Source organism: Pyrus communis, chromosome 8, assembly GCF_041283825.1.
Source record: "Pyrus communis isolate YQ-2024b chromosome 8, ASM4128382v1, whole genome shotgun sequence".
NCBI lineage: Eukaryota > Viridiplantae > Streptophyta > Magnoliopsida > Rosales > Rosaceae > Pyrus > Pyrus communis.
In genome coordinates, this window is record NC_142572.1 from 244835 (window position 1) to 268347 (window position 23513).

At 36.5% G+C, this 23513-nt stretch overlaps 2 protein-coding genes across 3 annotated transcripts; both read right to left on the reverse strand.

Annotated features, from left to right (window-relative positions):
* Positions 1-4956: 4956 nt before the first annotated feature.
* On the reverse strand, positions 4957-15266 carry LOC137717677 (mitotic spindle checkpoint protein MAD1). Its single transcript, XM_068457115.2, has 16 exons — positions 14831-15266; positions 14394-14493; positions 13197-13357; positions 12823-13020; positions 12641-12733; positions 12285-12401; positions 11388-11635; positions 10219-10390; positions 9000-9110; positions 8710-8913; positions 8140-8302; positions 7417-7507; positions 6997-7066; positions 6122-6250; positions 5895-5933; positions 4957-5272 (listed from the first exon to the last, which is right to left on the reverse strand). The coding sequence occupies exons 1-16, from the start codon at positions 15017-15019 to the stop codon at positions 5183-5185; spliced, it is 2175 nt and encodes a 724-aa protein (XP_068313216.2). The 5' UTR covers positions 15020-15266; the 3' UTR covers positions 4957-5182.
* Positions 15267-19117: 3851 nt separating this feature from the next.
* On the reverse strand, positions 19118-21755 carry LOC137717565 (large ribosomal subunit protein bL21c). Of its 2 annotated transcripts, none has more exons than XM_068456971.2 (5): positions 21316-21754; positions 21007-21087; positions 20107-20208; positions 19896-19970; positions 19118-19350 (listed from the first exon to the last, which is right to left on the reverse strand). In XM_068456971.2, the coding sequence occupies exons 1-5, from the start codon at positions 21649-21651 to the stop codon at positions 19279-19281; spliced, it is 666 nt and encodes a 221-aa protein (XP_068313072.2). In that variant the 5' UTR covers positions 21652-21754; the 3' UTR covers positions 19118-19278. The 2 variants fall into 2 exon arrangements, with proteins under 2 accessions (XP_068313072.2, XP_088554239.1); XM_088698113.1 differs by lacking the exon at positions 19118-19350 and adding an exon at positions 19410-19496 and having other exon boundaries at positions 21316-21755.
* Between the last annotated feature and the right edge of the window lie 1758 nt (positions 21756-23513).

The following is a 23513-nucleotide window of genomic DNA, read 5'->3' on the forward strand; positions in this document are numbered from 1 at the left end:
GAGGGAGAAGGCGGGGGAGGTTTGGGATTGCATGATATGGGGGAGGAGGAGAGGAGACCAGAGGATCGAGGAATTATCCATGAGACAAGGTTGGTTGAAGCAGGCGTGGTCTACGCTCTCCATTGCATTGTTATTCTTACTGGCAGCTTGACTAGACAGAGTAAAAAGTTGTCGGTAAATGTTGAAAATCACTTTATGCATGTTGAAAATCACTTAATTTCTTCTAGTAAAGTTATTGTTTTCCAATAAATTTCCTGTTTTTGATTGAACTCCAAACCCTCCTTTTAACAATGAAAAAAAAAACTCCAAACCCTAAGAATTTGCTCATTAATCCACGACAACGGCATCGAACTTGAGAGTCAAAACTTGAAAGTCCACTCAAAAGTCTCGAGGCATCCAAACCTAAAACTTAATTCAGGTTAGAGAAATCATCTTTTTAGATCATATTTTATAAATCACATAATGTAGCGGTTGATGATTAGATTTCTTCTTTAAACCAGTATCTGTCGATTGCTGAAAACCTATCAACCACTACAAAATCACTCCCGATAAGAGAATAACTGCATGATAAACTAGCTACTAAACGCACTACAGAATCACTCCTGATAAGAGAATAATTGCATGATAAACTAGCTACTAAACGGAAAAGACTTTTGAGTGCTCATTATTCAATAGGATATTTCACGTGTCATAAAATAAGTGAATGAATACGAAAAAATATAGTATTTCATATGCTTGTATTATGATATGTGGAGTATCCCTTGAATATCAGTACTTGAAAAAATCTCTCCTAGTAAACAATTGATCTTCTTAACACATGGCATTAATGTATGAGTTTGGCCGCAGGTGAACTCTGTGCTCAAATTCATACCTACTACTACGGTATTTATTGTACATATGAATGTGTTTATTATATATTTTTGATGTAAGGTGTGGTTTGATACATTGACCCAAAAGCTAAAGGTATGGTTTGATCTTCAAGTACAAGGAAATATGTTATACATGTGTTGAGTAAAAAGGGGGAGACAAAGTGGAGACACAACATATGAACATCCTAAGTGGATCCCAACACACATAATATTACCACTGCTATATCCTGTTTTCCTACCACACCTTCAAGTCAATATATATCCACATCCAAAAGGTGTTTGTTATTGATTGGTGTTCTTTTTTTTACCAGTTGATCACCACTAGGCACTACCACTATGGAAAGTGAGGAAGACTATTTTTACTCCCGTTCACTCGGATTTACTCTAGATCTCTGTTTCCGTAGCTCCGGGTCAAGAGATTCTGATTGTGCAAGAGAGTGAGAAAGAGATCTGGATTGTTCAAGTTTTTAGAATTTTGTGAAGTGGACCAATGAATAGGCTAATAAGGGTGGTAAGATTGAAATTAAGTGGTCAAAATCTCTTGATTTGCAAGTTTTATACACAGAAATATGGAGTGGAACTCATTCCCTTTTAACTCCTCAATCAACAATTCCATCACTTAATCAAATCTTGTTTGGTAAGTGACTGCCAACTTTTGTAGGAATTGCGTTGTATATTCTTTGGAAAAGAACAAGAAGCCGCAAGACTTTTGGTAAAAGTTCTACCTTATTTGTTTTGGAGATAAAGTTGGATTATAATGATATATGATGGCCATTGCAGTCGATTACCGTATTGCTTCAACCATGCACAAAAAACAAATTATTGACAGAAAAAAAAATGCACAAAATGAATTTGAGGGAAAGAGTGTCTTGTGGGAATATCCAAACGACCTTGTCACAATGTTTGGATGCACTAACTAGTAAAAATGGACCACATCGGGTGACTGTAGGGAGCACATCAATTTTTTAACGATACAAGTGATATTTTACTCTAAACGAAATTAAGAGGAGAGGGTAAACACATAGCACAGTCGTTTGAAGATGAATAATCTAATTAACCACCAGATTGAACAATTATAGGTTTCGCCAGAATAAAAAAAGCGCCCAGAATAATAAACACTGCAGGTTTTTACAATTTGGCCATATATATGTGCTATATATATTGGTATATAGACAATATATGGTTAGCGTAGGCAGATTAGTTATAAAGTGAACATATGTACTCCTCTTATGCCTCTGAGATCATTGTCTTGAGCAAAAATTTGTTGCATTATCTTTTGTCTTACATCGACAAATGTTAGATATGTCTAATTAGTGGGGAGAGCATTAGCAAATAACAATATTGCAATTACATGTTTAAGGCATTTAATTAATTGCCCCAATTACATGTTTAAGGCATTTAATTAATTGCCCCAATGGAGGGTTTAGTGTGTGCATCTTGTTTAATTAACATGTGATTTGCTTAAAGAAAGAGTGACTTCCAACCACGTAGGCGGTAGGCCACGGAAGATGGAGTGGACGGAAACTTGGTGTGATTTTCAACTCTTGGACTTGGGTGGTGGTTTCTTCTGTGCATACACCAATAGTCCACAGTAGCCTGAACTTGGACATTTTTTTTTTTATTTTTTTTTTTTTTTATTTTTTTATTTTGTAACATAGAAGGTATTCTCATGCAGTTTTGGTATCACTGTCACATGATGGGACAATATATATTTGATTCTAACATTTAATTTTTAAACCAAATGGTACACCAAAACAGAGCTAATAACCATAAAAATAACAACAGTAAGAGTTCAAACTTGAATTAAAGTTAGTGTACGCCAATATGTCAACACATGAAGAAGTCAACAGTTGGCCGAACTTGGACATAAGTCCTCTCATGAGCCTCACGCATGTACAAATGAAAAAGCCACTTTTGGAGCGTTTGGACCAAATAAAAAAGGGCAGGAGCATTATCATAAATTTATTAATTCTCTGCTCCATAGTCGACCGTTTTGAAAATATGTAGGAATGTGTATTTGTTAAGGTCAAAAAGTCCCTTAATTGGATCGATTGAGGGAGAAAGTTGGTAGGTGGACATGCACAACTCTAAAGGCTAAAGTAAGCTAATCTAGCTAAGCCTTGTAAGAGCATCTTCAGTTAGGAACTCTATATGGGGTTCGAAAAGTGATGAATCTAATCCAATTTAGAGTTTCAAGGAATCTTGGAGGCTTTATAAAAGAATATATCCCAATGAGGGGTTATATATTTCGGACTCTATATGGGGATATATATATATTTATTTATGTAGTAATTTGATTAAGTGATGATTTTTTTTTTTTTTGTGTTAGTTTTTCTTAAGTTGATTTTTGAACGTGCTATCTTAATTTTTTTTATAGACCTTTCAACCTAAAAAGTTCAAAATGTCACAAAGTTAGATTTAATCACTTATGAATTGTTCATTGGATTAGATTCTCTTATCTCAATCTCATCCATTGAAAGAAACAAATCACCACTTCGCCATTTGAAATAATTCGATTTTTCACGTATAACACAACAATTTACCTAGCACCAATTGGTAAATTAGTATCATACAATTTTGAAAAAAAATATTTGAAAATTTCATCCACCAATGCCCATGAACGTTAAATCAATTTGAAATTTAAATTCTTATGGAATTTAAAACAATCATTAATTAGCCAAATTGCAAAAAAATAAGTAAGAAAAAAAGAATTAAAAAATAATAATAAAAGGAGAGTATAAGTGTATTCGCAAGTGGAGGGAGAATGATAGAATTTTGCTCGTATGGGTTGCTACTTATTTTGTGGGACCCACTGTTTTTTGGGGCTTGATGTAGCTCGATTTTATGCTACCCAAGAAAGGAAGTTGCTAACCCTAGTGGTGGATCTAGCCCTATTTTCTGGCTCATTGAAGATGAAATTTCTCGCTAAGACTTGAAATGTAGTAGCCTCATGGAGGATAGAGCCCCAATTGGTGATGCTCTAAGTTATTGGAGAGGAGAGGTTTCAATCCCTTCCACTTGTTTTCTTGTCTTGTGATGAAATGATTGCTAGCTTAGCTGGTCATGCAATTCACCAATCAACATTTTTAAATGCCTTATTACCCATTTGAAGCTATATACATCTTCATCGATATTCTAACATTACTCAACATCTTGTTTTCCATATGAGCTTTGACATTAGTTTTTTATTATGCTAGTGCTGCTTTGGCGTTAGTTGGTATATAATATACAGGTCAGTGCCGACATTGTTTAGCCGTTTTTTTTCCTTTTATATGGAGAAATTTCTACGAGTACTGAGAACATAAGTTACGTGGTCTTATCATTTTACGTTGTTGTTTGCCGTGACTTTAGAGATTTCAATATTAAGATCCAGATTATCTATCAGATCATAACTATTGCCTATGAGAATCTCTTAGTTAAGATAATTCTTGCTATAATGATCTCAAATTCAGAGTCTAAGAACACTAAAATAATTATTTAGGAAGCTAAAAGTGCTCTCAATCGCATTTTTTTAGGCCTTAAAATTTTAGGTTTGGTATTCTTTTTCAGTGAACTTCATGCCATTTAAAGGTGGAGAAATCCTGAGAGAGAGAGAGAGAGAGAGAAAGAGAGATGATACCAAATTGGCATCGTTTAGGGACTTTAGTTGGTCTCTATCAACCCTTAAAGTCCAAAATCTCAGTAAGCACTAAACGGATTTTAAGGAAAAACCATGAACACACACCCACCACCATTACCAGTACCACCACTGTCACCATCAATCCCGCCGACCGTCTCTGCCCACCACCACCACCACCATCACCATCACATCCCCCACCACCCTAGTCCAAGAGTTTCTTGAACAAAATGATGCATCAGAAGATAAGAGTGGCCACTTCCTATGGATCACAAGAATCTTGCTACATCAGCTCGGATTCTAAATCATTTTCTCTGCCAAGTAATTCAAATGCACATTCACTACTATTTGCTTCGCTTATCTCAATTTCATTTAGTATGAAATATTCCTCAGTAATACCGTACAAATATACGGAGTAAGGCACGTCACACTAACTTCTCTTACAAACTCACAATTTTAGTACAAATCGAATGAATAAGGATCAAATCTACCATTAAACGGATTCTGCGAGAGGGTTAAATATTTGATAGTTTTTCCATTCGTAACTTCTCTTAGAAAAGGACTGTTCACAGTGTCCAGAGAAAAGACAAACCTATATAGATGGCATACCTGCTACACAATTTGTGTTTCAAACATGATAAGTGAAATATACAACCTTGGTGATTCGTCTGTAGTAGAAATCAAAGTTGAATTGCTTTTAAGTCAGGGTTCGCCGGTTGAAAGACTCCACTGTTAAGTTGGCAGTGAAAGCTGGGATTGAATTCAACTTCCGAATAAATATCTCAACCTGCAAAATGTTATCTCAGATTGGTTGACAAGGTAACTCCAATAGTTCACAACCACAAACCACATTGAAAGATTTAAACTTAAGTCCCTGAAGAAACATCCGACTCTTTTGAGTACCATATTGACTCAATGAACAACTCATGGTAATTTCTTTCGACCAAATCGCTTCTGTAAAAATTACTTTTACAAAAGAAAAGCAATTGTAGGCTCAATGGAGAAGTGTGTGTGTGTGTGTGTGTGTTTTATTTTTTATTTTTATTTTTTTGTGGAAATGCTAATAGTTCATTTTCCAACCCTCAAAGTAATTCCTCACGAAATCAAAACAAAGGTTAGTTTGCTCCCCTCCGAAACAAAGGGAATGAAAGAAAGCAAAAGCAAAATAAAGGGAAACGGGGAAACTAAACCTGGACACCAAACATAATAAGTACAACTACTGCTGAAACCATCTGTCAGATCATATGAAATATGAATCATGGACGTATACGGAATAGAGTGTCCCTAATTGAATCCTCAAATAATGTGGTACAGTTTGGATCACCCAGAGACGAAGAAACAATAGTCCTACCAGTACAGAAGCATGCAAAAAAAAAGTTCTAAGATTAGAAAACCATCATGCTCCATACCTGTTGAGATATCTCAGACTGCAAGGTGTAATCATTTGCCTGTTCAATCAAACAATAATATGTTTATATTTCTTCCGGCATTTGTTTTATCACGAACTCAAATACAACAAAAAGAAAATTGAGATGTCCCCCAAGAATATGCTTGCTGTGTTTCCTTACTGAAATCTGAAGGACCAAAATAGCTTTAAGAAGGCATAAGAAAATGATTTCATATAATACGATCTTACCAAAATGTTTGTGCTCCCTGATTCATATTCAAATTCAAGCTTCTCATCATCACTTTGCGCATATATAGATTGGAGGGTAAAACGTGTAACGGGGATTCCATTGGGACGCTGGTGTTCATCCATCACAATCTGCAAAATTGTAATCAAAAGTTAATCGTTACAGTTTCACAATGGCCCATGCAGGTCTCAAATCTGCCTAGGAATGACACTTAAAGCAAGATAAACAATTGGCCATGAAAAATTGGTAATAAATCTCATGATCTCAACTATTTATGCTCTCAAACTAGATCATATTATAGCAAATGTAAACAGAGACAACTTATTAATTCAACATGTTAATAACTTAAACTTTATATGATTGATTCTCAGTGTTAGTAAAGCATATAGACATAAAAATCAACTTTAAACCTGTTAATAGAACTTAGCAAAAGAATAACTTTGAACACTATAAAGTTTTTACCTTGGCAGTGATATTAGTAGTTTCAAGTTTTCACTACTTTGGCATTTATCTTGAATGCATACTAATATCAATGCATCTAACAAGAACGGATGGATTAATCCGTGGCATGAATAAATCAGTTTCATACGCATGGTAATGAAGATATACTGAGATAAATGCACCTTATATATAAGACTTTTTCAGCTCCAAAACCAGACATTGTTTCAAGCTATGTTCAAATTTCAAAGTGGGAAGTTGGAAACCTTTTACCGTCTCTATAAATAGTATATTAAATTTTCAATTACTAACTCTACAATATTTCATTATTGTACTTTCTTATTATAATGATTCCTCACCATGTTAGCTGGAATGCCATGTTAACTGGAATACAAGTCATATGAAAATTAAAGTAAAATGAGCAACATCTATGATATACCTTGTAACCAAAGAGCTCACAACATGCCCTCCTGAACACTGAAATTCGGTCGGCAAAAACAGTCTTGTACCTGTTCCATGGGTAAATTCAAATGTTTAACCTTAAAGTTGTATTATAGTTTAGGTAAACTGTGAACATACAATGAAAAGGACACCAAAAAAAAAAAAAAAAAAATACACACACACACACACACACACACACATATATATATATAGAAGAGCTGCCTCCTCTCACAGTAAGCCCACCCAATAACTTAAATCTAATGCAATCTTCTTACATCTGCCAAACCAAATAAATTAGCAAAAGTGGGGAACCCCAAGACTGGAATATGCTAAGTTTTCTTAAAACCTTAGGCTAAAAATAGGTACAGCAATGTATACCAAAGTTCGCTCGTATTAACAATATCCATCAGTCACTCACCTTTCTTCACGTTTTTCCAGAGTTGCAATTTGTTCTTTCAACTGCACTATCTTGCCAGATATGTAGGAATCCACCAATGTTCCAGCATCACCTGAATAGTTCAAGAGAATGAAGCAATGCAAATAAACTCAGTACAAAATTGCATGACGAGACAAATAAACATCTGACTTAAATAGTCAAAAGATAACAACAATGTAATATCTTCTAATTTCTACGTTAAGTTATACCTTCTTGATGTAAATTAGAAACACTGTTATGGAGCAAGTTTGGTGCTGTCCACAATTTACGCCAACAAAGGTGCCAACGAGGGTGACAATAATAGCAATGGTAACAATGGAGGTAGATGAGGACAATCGTGGCAATCAAGGTATTGCTGGTGGTGGGGTTAATTTGGTAGTTGTGGCAGCAACTTGAAAGCCATATATATTATTATGGTATCAGTTAATGGGGGATATTTGGACCTAAAGTACCATGTTAAAGCCACTCCTAGAATCCAAATCAATTATTTAGTTTCTAGAACAGCGTACTTTAGTAATATGACAATTTAAAACTTATTTTAATCCCCAAACTCATCTGAGAGACTGACACTCTCATCCATGCACAGCCAGAGCAAATCTGAGACAACAATATAATGCTCTTAACCATTCATTTCTAAGACAGGAACCTTAAAAAAGAAGTTTTTTTCACATAAATTTCTCTTTAAAAGAACTCTGTGCGTCTTACCTGATTGACTTTTCAATTCTTCAACAGCTTGTAACTTCTCCTTTGTCTTCTGTAACTCAGTTTGTAATGCCTCAATAGTTTGTTTTGCTTCATTATCAACCGTAAGAGTATTCACCATTCTTAAAACTTTAGTATTTGCAGCAGAGAAATCGCCATGACCAATCTGTGGAAGCAAAAGATCTCAGAAATTACATAATCGATTTTTTCTGTTCATCTGGCAGGGTTTAGATTGCTTGGTTGCAACTGCAGTTCCTTTTGGGATCGGCCAGTTAGCACAAGAGAGCCATTACATATCTGACATTAGTTTTTTATCGGACAAATCTTTCAATTCCTTAAATATTTGTAAGATAGGATTCTCATTGCATGAAAAAAGAATCTGCAGCGAAGTACAAATAACGGACAAACTAGAGTAATAATGATATTTTCCTAAGGGAAGAGCTTGGTGGCATAGTCCACAAAAGTTCAAGGCTCAGCCACCATTCAAACCCAGGCAGTGCCCCTTTAATTGCCAAGAAAAATTAAGATAATAATGTTCATATCAATAATGCTCCGAATAAATTTGGCACCCACCTTGGACTCCAGCAGAGCGATCTCTGAACGAAGTCGATCGCTCTCCCTCTCCAATGACTTTATTCTTCTAGCGTCATTGTTCAACCTCTCATTAAGCAACTTTATTTCTTCACGTTGACGACTATTAACTTCTTTTTGTTCACACAGACCACATTCCAATTCTTTAATGTAGGCCTCTTTCGTTGCAAGTGATGATTCAACCTCCTGCATGTGCAAATGAGGAAACCAAACAATGAACTTACACAGAGATTCCTTGAATTAGAAATAGTAAAGAGAAGAAATTCTGTGACCTGAAGAAAAGTTTGACTGGCTGCTTCATCTCCAGCTTCATCATTCTTTGCCGACTTCAGTCCATTAAGGACATTTCTCAACTTATCTCTTTCCTCAGTAACCATAGAGAGCTGCATTTAATACTTCCTTCAGCATACATTCTTAAAAGATAATTAGTATAGTTTTTCTCAACTTTCTTTTGGGACTGACTTGTACGAAAAATGGAATGTTAGAGCTTTTGATACGCTAGAATGATAATGCTTTTTTTTTCAACCACTTTTTCTGTACTTTTAAATATATAAATCTGAGTCCCAGAAGATTTTTGTATGACCTGGTGAGAAGTAAAAACACCTTGAATAACGACTTCACTTTTGAAAACATTGATCTATATTCTATACTGCCTTTCCAAGTTGTTAGATTCATCAACTTACATTGCATTTGCTTGACAGGATGGTTAAACTCCTCTCCCCCCCCCCTCCCTCAAAAAAAACCCCTTCCCCCTCCCCCTCCCCCCCAACACCAAGCCATAGTTACCTTGCATGTTCTACCAAACTCTTTTGTTCTTCGTTGAGAGAGCCAAACTTTAATTAAATTTCCAAAACCCCTTAATGTGAAAGGATACTAAACTAATGACCAATAGACTTAAAACTATTTATGCATAAATGAGAAAAGAAAAAGCTACACCGGTCACACATGAACCTTAATTTAGAGAATACAAAAGCAACCAGTGCAGAGCCAGAATGATGCAGGATGCAATAAAATTTGTATTTTAGGCATAAGCATATCAATTACGCTTATTATATTCAGTATTACTTTTTACAAAAGAAATGTAGGTGTTAATTACAAATCATTTAAAATCTAATTATTAGAGTTTCCTGTCATATTATGACCCCTCAAATTGTCTATATAAAGAGACCCTACAATTATTGGGTTCAATCTCCAGGCATGTTGATTGAAATTATTATGAATTGGTTCAATTTACCCCAATTTTCTCTTTATTCTAGAATCTAGATAAACACTACAATTATAACCCTATATTGACACCAGGCCCTCCCTACATGCGCACACCCACCCACCCCCAAAAATAAAAAAATTTCATTAAAGCTTCTGAAGCAGAAACTTTGAGGGATTGTACAGCAGTAGGAGAATACAGAATAAGCTTAGCAACAGCCTGAGTGAAAAACTAAATAAATAAGAAAAAGATGGCATAAAAGTAAAACTACATGGTCACACGCTTACCATCAATTCAATCCGCTTAACCTCTGATTTTGATACATCCACCTTCTCTTTGGCCAGTGTAGCCTCTATTTCAGCATTTTGTTTATCAATATTTGCAGCATCTAGAGCTACCTCCAATTGTTTCAAGGCAGCATTAGCCTCACCCACTTTCATCATGCTATCAATTACCTCTCTGCATTAAATGAAAAAAATGTTCATCAATGGGGACCGAAAAACATTTTGCACAAACAAATCTCAGATTAAATAACAAATAAGAAAATTTATTTTGCACTGTTTGGTGGGGATGATGAGGACAGAACTTGATAACCTAGACAGTACATATAACCACTATAAACACTACAACTACACAAACTTGAAACCCACGTTAACAGATCAAGCATAACTAGAAGAAAAAGAATGGAAAAATTCTCAGTACTAACCTCACCCCCCACCCCCAAACACCACACCACACCACAAATAATATACAAAGTTGACAGGGCCATTTGAACCTTCCGCAATTGTTCCAAACACCAAACAAACAAACAGACATGGTGTCATGGGGTGAAAACCAGAACACTGAAAGAAGGCTAGAGATGATTTGAAGATTTCCAATCACTGAAATTAAGCACACGGTACCAGCTCATTCTAGACCATCTACTATGAAGTCTTCCTACTCGAACAATTATCCATAGTATCACGTTATGCATACATCACATAGTACCAGAAATCATCTACTTCCTAAGAAATGTATATAGCAGGTACAGTTATTCTAGGGTCTAAACAAAAGAGACGTACCCATGCAATACAATACACAGTTTTTAACATTTAGTTTTAAATGTTTAATATATTCAGCTCTGCTGGATTGCTGGGAAGTTATCCACCAATAAATTCCAATACCATTGATGTTGTACCAGATGTTCAATTTTAATCAACAACAACAACAAAGCCCTTTCCCACTTAAGTGGGGTCAGCTAAGATGTTCAATTTTAATCAACTAATAAAAAAGTCACACTAGGGCAATCCTGGCCGCCTAAACAAAAATAAACAGATAACAAAAAATAATGGAAGAAGAAGAATAAGAAGCATCAAGGAAAGCCTCACTGTTTAGGTCCATGATTTATGAGTTTATTAATTCTCCTAAATGATCTAACAATGCTGGTTCAAAGTACTGAAATGAGCTATTCCCATACTTTTGTAAGGCTGCAAATTTAACAGGTATATCCTCAGAACATGACACGCCTGGAATGCCTTGACTCATCAACTTCCAAGATGTCAATTCATCCTCCAACTTCTTCATACTAAGCTGTAATTCTTGTAGTTTGGATAACTCTGCCTCGGCCCTCTCTCTACGGCCCTTTTCTTCCAACAATTTTTCCTTCAATAACTCAACATTTTCATGAGCCAACTTCAGCTTTCTTGCTTCCCTTACTTCAGCATCCTAAGAATTTAGAAACAAAACGAGGGACAGTAGTTCGTTATATAATAGTCAAGAAAAAGATATTAGTACAAATCTAGAAAAGATGAAATCAGTTGTACACAACTCTCTTTCAAGCGAGAGTTTCTCAAAATCCATTCAAAATTGAAACCAAAAATCCTAACAGCACAAGACAAAAATTCTCCGCCAAAGTATTTAAAAATTTTCTTTTTGTTCAGTACAATTTCTTTTATTCCAAATGATAAACTTTTGTTTTATTATTCTTCATCTTCCCTAATAATACAAAATCTATGATGAAAATATAAAAGGTTGATGAGGCAAAACTGAAACTACCACGGCTAGCATAACAATATACTCCTTAACCCCTAGGCCAAATGGCCAAATGACATTACCAAACAAACATTGCACTGACTAAGTATCAACCATTCAACATATACAGACAGATTGGCAGCCTGATCACTAATGTTTAGGATTTTATGAACTGAAGTTCAAACCAAAAATTAAACTTCCGAGGAGCTGAAGATTTTTGTGAAAAACTTAATGGAAAAATATTTAAGAATGATCATCAATCAACTTCATAGAGAGCCTGAAGATTCAATAGGAAGAAACAATTTTATTCATTAGAAAGAAAAGATCAACAATGAAAACTTACAAAGTTTCTAAGCTCTTCTTGCAGATGTTTAACTAGAATATTATTCTCCGGGGATTCAACTTCTTGAAAAGTAAAACTCGACAGTTTCTTCTCCATTTCGCTTTTTTGTTGCACGCACTGAAAAATAAAGATGAATTAAAAGAAAAATTGATCAACTCGTGGCAGTATAAGACAAATCCTAATATTATACAAAATGACAATTCAATATCAAGGCCAAGCTGACCCAACAAATTATAAAGGAAAAGGTATAACTGCAGTTGGCATTGCAAACGGACAGGTGATGATGTATGTATGAGAAAGATATTCCACAGAACATATCAACTGGTGTCTAGGAGCGATAGAAATAAGAGATCTACCTCGCTAAGTTGTTTCTTAATATCATCCAGCTGCTTTTTCAATAGCTCTGATTCTTTCTCAGCATTATGTGCTCTGCATTCCATTCGTTCAAGCTAAACAAGAATGGGGAAAGTTGAATGGCTGTTGATGTTCATAACTTCATACAGACTATAAAACTAAATCAATCAAAACCACCACTCACATCTGCAGTTATTCTAGACACAGAAAGCTTGGATTCTCCTTTCAGCTGGGAAAAATCGTTATTGAGACGCTTTTTTTCCCTCTCTATGCTTTCAGAAAGATGTCTCAGTTTCCCCTCTACAACACTTGCTTTCTCCTCAGCCAAAGCTGCTGAAGACTCAGCTTTCATGCGAAGGTTCATTTCATTTTGAAGCTTCACCTGATATTTGAAATGTGATATGCTGAGTGGGACAGAAAAAAACTGTTTGGAATTCCAAACAGGGAACAAAATAAAACTAGGAAGAAAAACAGAGAGAACAACTGAATCATTCTTTTGGGACAACCAAATGGTGGTGGAAGTACCCATCATGGATAAAGGTTCAAGCATACATATACCTCAAGTTCACTGTTTGATTGTAATTGTTTAGTCAATCTTTCATGAGAATCGTGCACCTCCTTCAAAAGCTGCTCCTGCAGAGCCTGTTCACGTCCCTTTGCAGCAGCAAGTTCTTGTTCCGCATACAAAAATTGATCCAGATATTTCTTCCTCTCAGATTCTGCAGCACATGTAACTAATGAGGGACACAAACTAAAAATGGATAATCTAAAGAGTTTCCAGATGGTTAGCTTTGCAAAAAACAAAAGAATTCTGATTTTAAGGAAAAGAACTTATCTTACCAATGCTTTGAAATAAATTCATATGCATACATGATAAAGCAGTTGCAAACAAGAAAGAAACTATCTTGTGTTGTATGGTTGGCATTCTAGTAACGTCAATGAGTCCAGGACTTTTCTCTACTCTTAAGTTAGTCATCCATGCTTGCCAATATTGTCTATTCTATCCTCAGTATGGAAAGAAAAGGTTTGATAGATTATATGCATCCTACTCTTAGAAAATAAGACTGAAACAAGGGAATTGAAATTTTTTCTGTTGGGTTACCACCACTAAGCTCTCCTCATGTGTTGACCTAAACGAAACACCCAAGATCTTCTTCAACCCTTAAACTTCATTCCCTGAAGCTTCTTTTAAACCCCAAGTTCGCTTAAGCCACAATTTCTCATTCTTTGCAGTCCTAATCCTTTTTCTTACCAAATTAAAATTGTACAAATCCACAAGTATTTCCTACAAATTTTAGCACTCAAATAGCCTCCCGCACAGTTTCAAATCACAAAGTATTTCTGCTGCTTCAACCAGTTTCTTTGTTTTACCATCTTTATTTGTCTTTCATACTTCTTTTGAAGCTTAAGTTGTCCTACAAACCGTGAACTTCTTTCTTTACAACCATAACCCATGGTAATCTTAAGTTTGTCACTTGTTGATACGGAAATCTTTACATAGTTACGAAACCACCATATTACACCATTAGTTGATCCAATCAAGTAAAGAAATGTTTTTTTCGAATATTTGTGCAACAATAACAGTGAGTTTGGAAACGAAAACTTTGCAATTCCTATTCAGCCTGCAAGAAGCGAACAGAAGTAGAGCATTGAACTGTGACTGTGAGAACCACAATTATGAAAAAAAATTGAGAAACTGAAGGGGAAAGAGCAATGTTAAGCAATGTAGTGGAAAATCAAATTCAAAGAACCCACCAACTCTGCAAAAGTTCTCATTTAAAGCTGCCAATTTAGATTGATAATCAGAAGCTTGCTTCTCCGCGTCGCTCAAGGCATCTATAAAGTCTGATTTAACCTGTGCCAAAGGAATGGAAAAGGGTTCCTCTTAGCAATAAATATGCAATAAAAGAGGAATACACTGCAGTAAGGTCTACAAGCAAGAGAAACAAAACACAGATGATCGTCCTAAATCCACATTTGAAAACAGCTTCCGGCCAATAGGACTCGTACATACTAGATTTAGCTGCCAGAATGAAATACTCAAATACAGCTATGGAAAATTGGATGAATCAATTACATTAAATATCATAGATTATCAGCAAACAATCATATAATTGATTCATTTGTTACGGATTGAAAGGGCAATTAGGCGGCACTGGCGAGAGAGAGAGAAGAGAGGGAAGCATTAATACCATTTGGCGGCATTGGTAGGTGCAGAGCAAGTGGTGGGAAGAGGAATCCGGAGGTGGAAGGGAAGAAGAAGGACGAGGAGGGTCGTCCTCGAAGATGACGAGCGCGCCAGGGCCTGGGGCAGGCGGTGGGGTCTCCGTCTCCGGCGCCGCCGCCCGTTGCTTCTTCGTCGGGGGAGTTCTTACTATCATCTTCAACCGATCCTCAAACCTAAACCCCTCTCTCTCTCTAACAGCACAGCACAGAGAAGGAGAGAGAGTGGTGGGCTAATTTAAACGCAAGGGGCGAGGGCGCCCTTTCGTGCCACCGTCTTTTCTTTCTTTCTTCTTTTCAAGTTTGAAACTCAAACAAATTTTTCATTAAGATCGGACAAGAGTGGGATATCACTAATATAATTAGGAAAATTTTATTTTTTAAGTTATCAATTTTTTAATACACATATTTTATTATTTATATATAATAAAATCTGATATACCACTTCATGTACCGATTTCAGTAAAAAATCTCTACCGCAGCAGCAACTACAAATCTTCCTTAACACAATTGATCTTTTCATAATGAAATTCCCTTTTTCGCCTTGAAGGGACAAAGTTGGTGTCATTTTATTTTCATTTATTTTTCCTTTTTGTCTGCGGGCTTGGGCTTTCATACAAACTCGTTATTTTGCTTTGTTTTTAAGAAAAACTAACGGAAAATGTTTGAAAATTTTGAGTTTTAACGATAAGTGCAAAATAAAGGGTAAGGTGAATAGTACTAGGATTGACTTTTTAGTGTAAAAATATGGTTTTTCATTAAAATGAACAGTACCGTGGGTTTTTCGTTAAAACTCTCTTGTTTTTATACAAACAATAATACAGGAAGAAAGCAGAATTGGACGTGAAATCTTGGGGGGCAAAAGAAATTGTTTTGAATTAACTAAGGGGGTGTATTCAATTGGGACTTTGAGAGATTTAATTCTTTTAATGAATCTAGTGGTATTCAATCAGGATTTTAAGTGATTCTCTGAAATTCAATGTGTATTCAATCAGGATTTTAAGATAGTTTATTAAAATCCTTATAAATCCGGGTGTATTCAATTAGAATTTTAAAGAAGTTTATAACATTCCAGGTGTATTTAATTAGAATTAGAATTTAAAGAATTTGGGAAAGTTGAGGAATTATAGGGAATTAGAGATATTTTGTAGTGTATTTTAAGCATCCACAAATCTCACCTTTTCCCATGAGATTTCGAGGGTATTGAATCAAAATTTTACATTGAATCTCTACAAATCTGTAAACACCATAAAAATCCATGAATTTATAAATCCATTAAAATCTCTCATCTTACTTCACTCGACCTCTCACTTTGAAATCTGGTAATGAAGTGGTGATCAATGTGTTACCAAACACATTGAATTCATATAAATAGAATATTTCATTTATTTAGGCTTATTATATTAACACTTCACATACTTAATACACACCATATTTGCTTTTTCAATGAAAAATTATCTTAATACACCCGCGTACTTCCCCATAGTACCCTCAGGCCTCGTTTGGCAGCTCGGATTGTACTAACTATTTCTGTCGGATAGGATAAATAGTCACCGGATAGTACTGACTAACTCAGTCGGGTGTTTGGTGCAGTATCGGACTAATGACCGTATTATTTATACTGTGTTTGGTATTATACTAGATAGGATGAATCAAACTTAAAATAATTTTTTTTTTAAAAGGTGAAATCATTTGTTTGTTCCTAGATCTCTCCGCACCTCCCAAACAGCCTCCCTCTTTCTCCCTTCTTCTTCCCTGACTGCAGAAGAATCCCAAATAATTGTTCCCCAGCTCTCTCCGCCACACCCCCCAAACTCCCTCCCTTACTCTCCCATATTCTTCTTCCCTGACTGCAGAAAAATCCCAAATAAATTCAAATAGCTAGTTGCAGAAAAATCCCAAATTGAAATCATCTCTTCGCCACACCATGTTTCTTTGCAAAACCCAGTTGCAGGGGAGCACGGCGAGTAGGTGATGAGGAAGGCCACAAGGAGAGGACGACGAGCACTAGGAGAGAAGAGATGGCGAGAGAAAGCGGCACAACAGAAGGCGACAGGGAGGACGGCGATGGCGAGAGAAGGCGATGGGGAGGACGACGATGCCGACAGAAGGCGACGGGGAGGACAACGATGGCGAGATAAGGTGACGGGGAGGACGACGATGTTGAGAGAAGCGAGAGAGAGAGGGCCGAGTTCACGAAAGAGGAAAGTGAAACCGACTAAATAATCCGGACGTTTTGGTTGGTTTTATTAAGCGGACGTATACCGTTTTAAATAAGCTGACCGGTTAAATTAATCCGACGCTTTATTTAGTACGAGTGAACGCCAAACACCCGAATCCGTATAACTAATCTTATTCGATCCTTTATCCGATTTGTCAAACAGGGCCTCACACCTCACATTCTCAATATATACCTAATATTTGCTACATGTTCCCCACCACATTTCTCAAATGTTATAAAGCTTTTAATTTGGACAAAAAATGTCGACTGGAATTTCGACAAAAGATGCCGCCTCGGATTTAAAGCATATGTGGGTTGTTTTCAATTCCACCATTAAAACTCATGTCGTCTGTTTTTAATCTTTGGTAGTAACTTTAGATGCTTAATTCTTCATGTAATCTCTGTGATCCCTAAAAGATGAATACGAATATAAAAACTTGAATAACACAGCAAAACCAAGATTAAATAATTATCGATGTCGTTAAAATCACTACAAAAATAAAAAGTATGAAGTCTTACCTCATTTGAAACTTTTGAAAAATCAATTTCGTGTTTCATTCGTCAAAAATAATTTCTCAATCAACATGTTCGTAGTTTCATTGGTTATGGTTTTGTTCAACAATGGAGGGTCAAAGAGATTTTGATAGTTGAAGAAAATACATAATACGTTAAAAATGATTTATGGTGTATTTAGAAATTTTTTAACCCTAATAAGGTCAAAATTATCATTGCATAGTAGGGTAAATAAATCATTTAATATTAAATTTTAATGTGTGATGCATTCAATATTTTGTAAGGTGCTAATATAAAAAACCTTTATTTATTTATTTATTGACATTTCAACTACTACATTATATACACGGAGCATTAAGGAAATAATATTGTAACCATCAACCAAACCAGCCAAGAACAATCCCTTTTGGTCTAATTTATTTGGGAAAATTAGAATGCCTTACATTTTTTTTTTATAGTTGTTAGATTAAACATTCATCCCTTTTAAATATTTGATTAAGGTGATTTGATCAATTGTCACCTTAGTAATTTAAAAAACGAGACGCCTATATCAAAACGTCATTTTTGGGTGCATTTCCTAGTAGGGTTTTAGACAGCAGCGGAAAAGGGAGGCAGGCGTACGTGGCAGGTGTATTTATGATAGCATCTGACGAGGTTTGTGTACGCAGACATGGGCCGACCTAGCTTTGATGTAATTGGCGGGCCTTGGTCCCCCACATGAGCACAATTTTATGTTAAGCAGTGTTATCCCTTTCACCTGAGCTTCCTGACCAATAAATCCGGACCCTTGAAATTTAATCCAACGATTAAAAACAGGATGTCTCATTAAAAGTTATAATAACTTTAGCATTGAATCAAATTTCAAGAACCCGAATTTGTTGATCAAGAAGCTTAGGTGGAAGGAATCCGGATCATATTTAGGGGTTGTTTTTCTCGGTAAGGTTAAAATTGTTAAATATTTATTATAGATACGGTATTATTTACATTGGGAGTGCGTGAGTTAGTTAAGGCTCACAATGGGTTAACCATAATAATTTAGTTTAAATTTGTCTTTTGCAAAAATCAAGCTAAAACATCTTACTTACGAATGAAGAGGAATATCACCATACCGTAGCACTAAGTGACAAATAATTAGTTGTTAGGTGAGGGACATCATGATCGAACCCACAACAGAGTGTATAAACATGATTGCTTTCAACCATTACAGTAAAAGCATCATCAGGTTGTTTTCTATCTTTTACGCGTCTTCACCCAAATGAGTGCATGGTTGAAGTAGCATTATTTTAGGCATACATTGGTTGTGCCAGCGTTTATGCTCCTCGTGTGCACCCAAATTCGAATCCTCCTTCGCGTACTTTAGAAATAGATACAACGTATTATAATAATGAATTTGTATTGGCGTTTTAGCTTTAATTGAGGTGCAATGTGTAAATTGCTGAAGGTTGTGATGATTTCAAACCTGTGTAAGGGGTTCCTTGCAATCATGCGAAACTAACGACATGATCGACAACGGAACTGAGCGTTTGGGGGCAAAAAACGAATGTTGATCCACATACCAGCTTACATACAAACTGAGAACCGAAACAAAATCTAAGAAAAAGAAATGTAAGATTCATTACTTCAAAACATTTCACAAGCACAAAAGAAATCCCGAATCATATGTTAAAACCTCCCAATGCAACCCTACGACTCAAGGGTAACTGCTGGATAGTCTTGGTAGCCCGTGACCGCTGTTATCCTTATGCGCGTATTGGGCTGGATGCATGACAAACGAGTTAAAACCAGATCATTATAACAGCAATATGCAATTCAGGATTTAGTGATGTGTATTACCAAACTCCCGGGGACATTAGATGAAGTCTAAGCAGAAAACTATAAGGAAATATTGCTACCCCTGTGTCCTATCAACAATGATAAATCGAAACAATTGAGTTTGGTTGGGACACCGGCAAATTACATGTGATGATTCTGCAAGATTCAGTACCTTGTACTACATTTCATGCATAAATTATCCCAGAAAACCTTGTCAGGACACTACAGCGTTCCCAAAGCCTCATTGCTGTAAAATGCATGATGCATATAGCTGTATGCACTAACTTAGTTTCTACCAGCCGTATTAACCCAAGGAAAAGAAAAAAAAGGAATAAAAAGTTAAACAACTGAAACTTATTTTCTTTCCAAGTTTCAATATGTGAAATCAAGTCAACTGGAGTAACTAAACAGATAACACAAAGATAGTCATTGCACTTATGAATAAAATCAACTGTTCTCGTCGGTTCACAAAGAAATGAGGGTAATACCTGTCGGTGACCGATGTTTCTCCTATAATTTTTCTTCTTTTTATACTTGAAGACAACCACTTTGTCATTAAGTCCCTGCACAATGATATACGCAACAATAAGACAGAGAAAATATTAAAAAGATACTAACTAAACGCAAACAAATTTACAATTATATCGACATTCTTTACGATGGTGAAAGGGAAAGATTCATTATGGCATAATGAATTACCTGCTCTTCAACGACAGCGTGTACAGCGGCATTTGTCACCACTGGTTTTCCAATGTACGTACTTGTTTTAGTCCCCACCAGCAACACTTTGTTGAGCACAATCTGCATAGGATCAAAATTAAACACCTTGAGGACAAAGCAAGGGTAACTTCTTAGAAAATAAAAGATCCAATACTGATAACATTCACTGTTTTTATAAATAGGGAGAATAAATGATTTCAAAGCCTTTAAAGGCTAAATTAGAGGCGACCAGACACAGTATTCTCCAATTTTTCATGAAGTCTAGTACAGAAAGAGTACATTTATATAGAGTTAAAAGTACATATGTGCTGAAAGGGACGTAGGTGAGGAACCGCTTGGCTTGGACAAAAACTAAACTCTTATTCAAGAAGTGATTGATAATTTGAAATCAGAATCCCAAGAATATTATTACGAAAAATTCCTTCATAACCAGCAAAACCAAGAATATTATTACAATTTGTCTTGAAACGACTTTTGTATGCATCATATCAACAATTTGTCTTGAAATGACTTATTGCAGCATTTCCAAACCACATTTTGTTCTAACAATGATTTCTAAATTTCATGATGTGCTGTAAGATTAGCAGGGAGTCACCTAATATCACAGGTTAACTCAACTGATGAGTCTAACATTGGAGGCCTATCGCTGGAAATGGAATGTTTCTCATCCAACCCAAGAAGTTAAAGCATATGAACTTCAACAAGACCATTCCACTCTGGCGATTCTCGTAACAGTGATGCATAAACATACAACTAAAACTAGGCCTTGCACTAGAACTACAATTAACGGCTCCATACAACTAAAACTAAAGCCGAAATGGAGCATCAACGACAAGAATTTCAAGCAACGAATAGTGAAGAATGCGAAGAATATAATACCTTGTCGTTGACATTAGCGCCTTTCAGCCGCTGAGTATAGATAAATCGTCCAGGAATGACAATGTACTGGCGCCCACCGATCTATTAGACATCATACACAAGCAACCCAGTCGGCAGTCATAAGATTAACAACTTTCGAGCTGATTAGAGAACCCCATCTTCAATTTTTGCTCTTAAATGTAATTACAAATCAAAATATCACCTGGGTAAACTGGTAATCACCACTAAACCACCAAATTAACGACCAAAAACGAAATTTGGCAGCATTCAATCACAAATTCAATCAAAGAAGTAAAATTGAATACATACCATAACAACAGCGAAAAGCTGCTCGCGTTTTGGGGCCTCCGACGAAGGGGTTTCCACGATTTGCAAGGCCGCCGGCTCCGAATCATCGGGTCCAGCCTCCGGCTCGGGAGATTGAAACTCGGCCTCGACGACCACGGTGGAATCCGACTCCGACGACTTGGTCAGAAGCGGGAACGTGGGTCGCCGTGAAGAGCAAGAAGACAGCTTGTGGGAAGAAGACAAAGAGAGAGACGGAAAGCTGAAATGGGTTGACGGAGTTTGAAGATTTTGCGAGATTTTGCAATGGGTTGCGAACGAAGAGCATAACGAAAGAGTTGCAATTGTAGAGGCCGCCATTGCTGCCGTCGTTTCTTTTCAGAGCTCACTCACTACTCGCACTCTGCGTCTCCGACGCACCAGCCAGACTTATCCTATCCGTTGGGGGATTCTATTTCGACCCAGAAATTTGCTACTTGTACCCTGCAACTTGCAAACCCGAAAACCCAATTTTGCCCTCTCAGCAAATTTATAATAAAAACAAATTTGTTAATATTTCCCACCGCGCAGTAGGAATCCGTTTGAACCACGGAAAGGCATTACATCCCCTTCTTATAAATACTCCCCCTCTCCGCTCATCGTTTATGTTCCTTCTGTAATTCCTTTGAGATTGCCTTCACAAAACCAACCAACAAGAAGAAGTAGACTACGACACGAAAAAGATGAAACCAACAAAAAGCGAATCGTTGGCATATCTAAGGGAGGTGAAGGAGGTATTTGCAAAGCAAGACAAGATCGAAAACTACCACCACTTTGTTCAGCTCCTCCAAGACTTCCGGACCCAAAAAACTGACACCGAGGCTCTCACTCGCGCCGTCAAACAACTCTTCCAAGGCCACCCTCATCTACTCTTAGGTTTCAATGCCTTCTTGCCCAAGGAACATCAAATTACATCTCAACCCCGCCCTCATCCTCCTCTTGCCTTCCGAAAAGCCATTGATTTCGTCAACAAGGTCAAGACCAGACTGCTAGGCGAAGGCCGAGATGATGATATTGATGTTTATGAGTCTTTTATAAACGTTATGGCTAGTTACAGAACGGTCAGCCGGTCATCCAAACGAAAACGAAACGCTAGTTGTGGTACTAGTAGTTATGAATCCAGAGACGATGACCGCGAGGCTAGTGAAGTAATTTACCACAAGGTTGCAGCTCTTTTCAAAGACCACCCAGATTTACTAGAAGAACTCACTCGCTTTCTGCCCCCTCTTCGTCAAGATTATCACAGTTACCCTGGACCAACAACAGCGGTAAAAGATAAGGGTAACTGCACGCCAAGCTATTGCTTGCTGCCAAAGAATTCCTCATCAACACATTGTGATTCCAGAAGAAGAGGACTTGAGTCTCAAGTACTCAACGACAGTTGCGTACTATGCGTTACTACTACTACTTCCACTTCTGTGCCCAAATCAGAGCACGAACAAAGCCTTTTTCGCTATGAAGACGACATGTATGAGCTTGACATGTTTTTGCAGACGGTGAAATCAACCAGTAAACGTGCAGAACAGTTACTGGACAAGATCAACAACGAAACAGTTCATCAAATCCGTCTCGAAGATCACTTCACAGCGATGAATCTGAGGTGCATTGAACGATTATACGATGACATGGGGCTTGAGGTGCTAGATGTGTTAAGGGAAAATGCTGCGGTGGCTTTGCCGGTTATAATAGCCCGGTTGAAGCAAAAGTGGGAAACATGTCCCGATTTTAATCGGTTTTGGGCTCAACAATCTCAAACGTTGTCAGCAAATTAATGGCTACGTATTTTGTAGTAAATATATAGGAACTATCATTTTTCATGAAGTTTGTGTGACAGTTCTGCAGCAGTGTTTCACGCGAAGAATAACAAAAGATCATCGGGAACCAAACATATGCATATCCATAGCACCTTCTGTATTTACTAATGTGTAGTAGGATCTTATATTTCAAAATAATAGTATCCCTCTTAAACGGGGTTTTATTCAATTGGAATTTTGAGAGATTTTGATGTATTTATAAATGCATAGATTTTGATGGAGTTTAATTGATTTGTAGAGATTTTATGTAAAATTTGAGTGAGTACTCTCAAATTCTCATGAGAGAGATGAAATTTGAGAATACTTAAAATATACTATGAAATCTCTTTAATTCTCCAATTTTTTGAAATCCTTTAAAATCAATTTTTA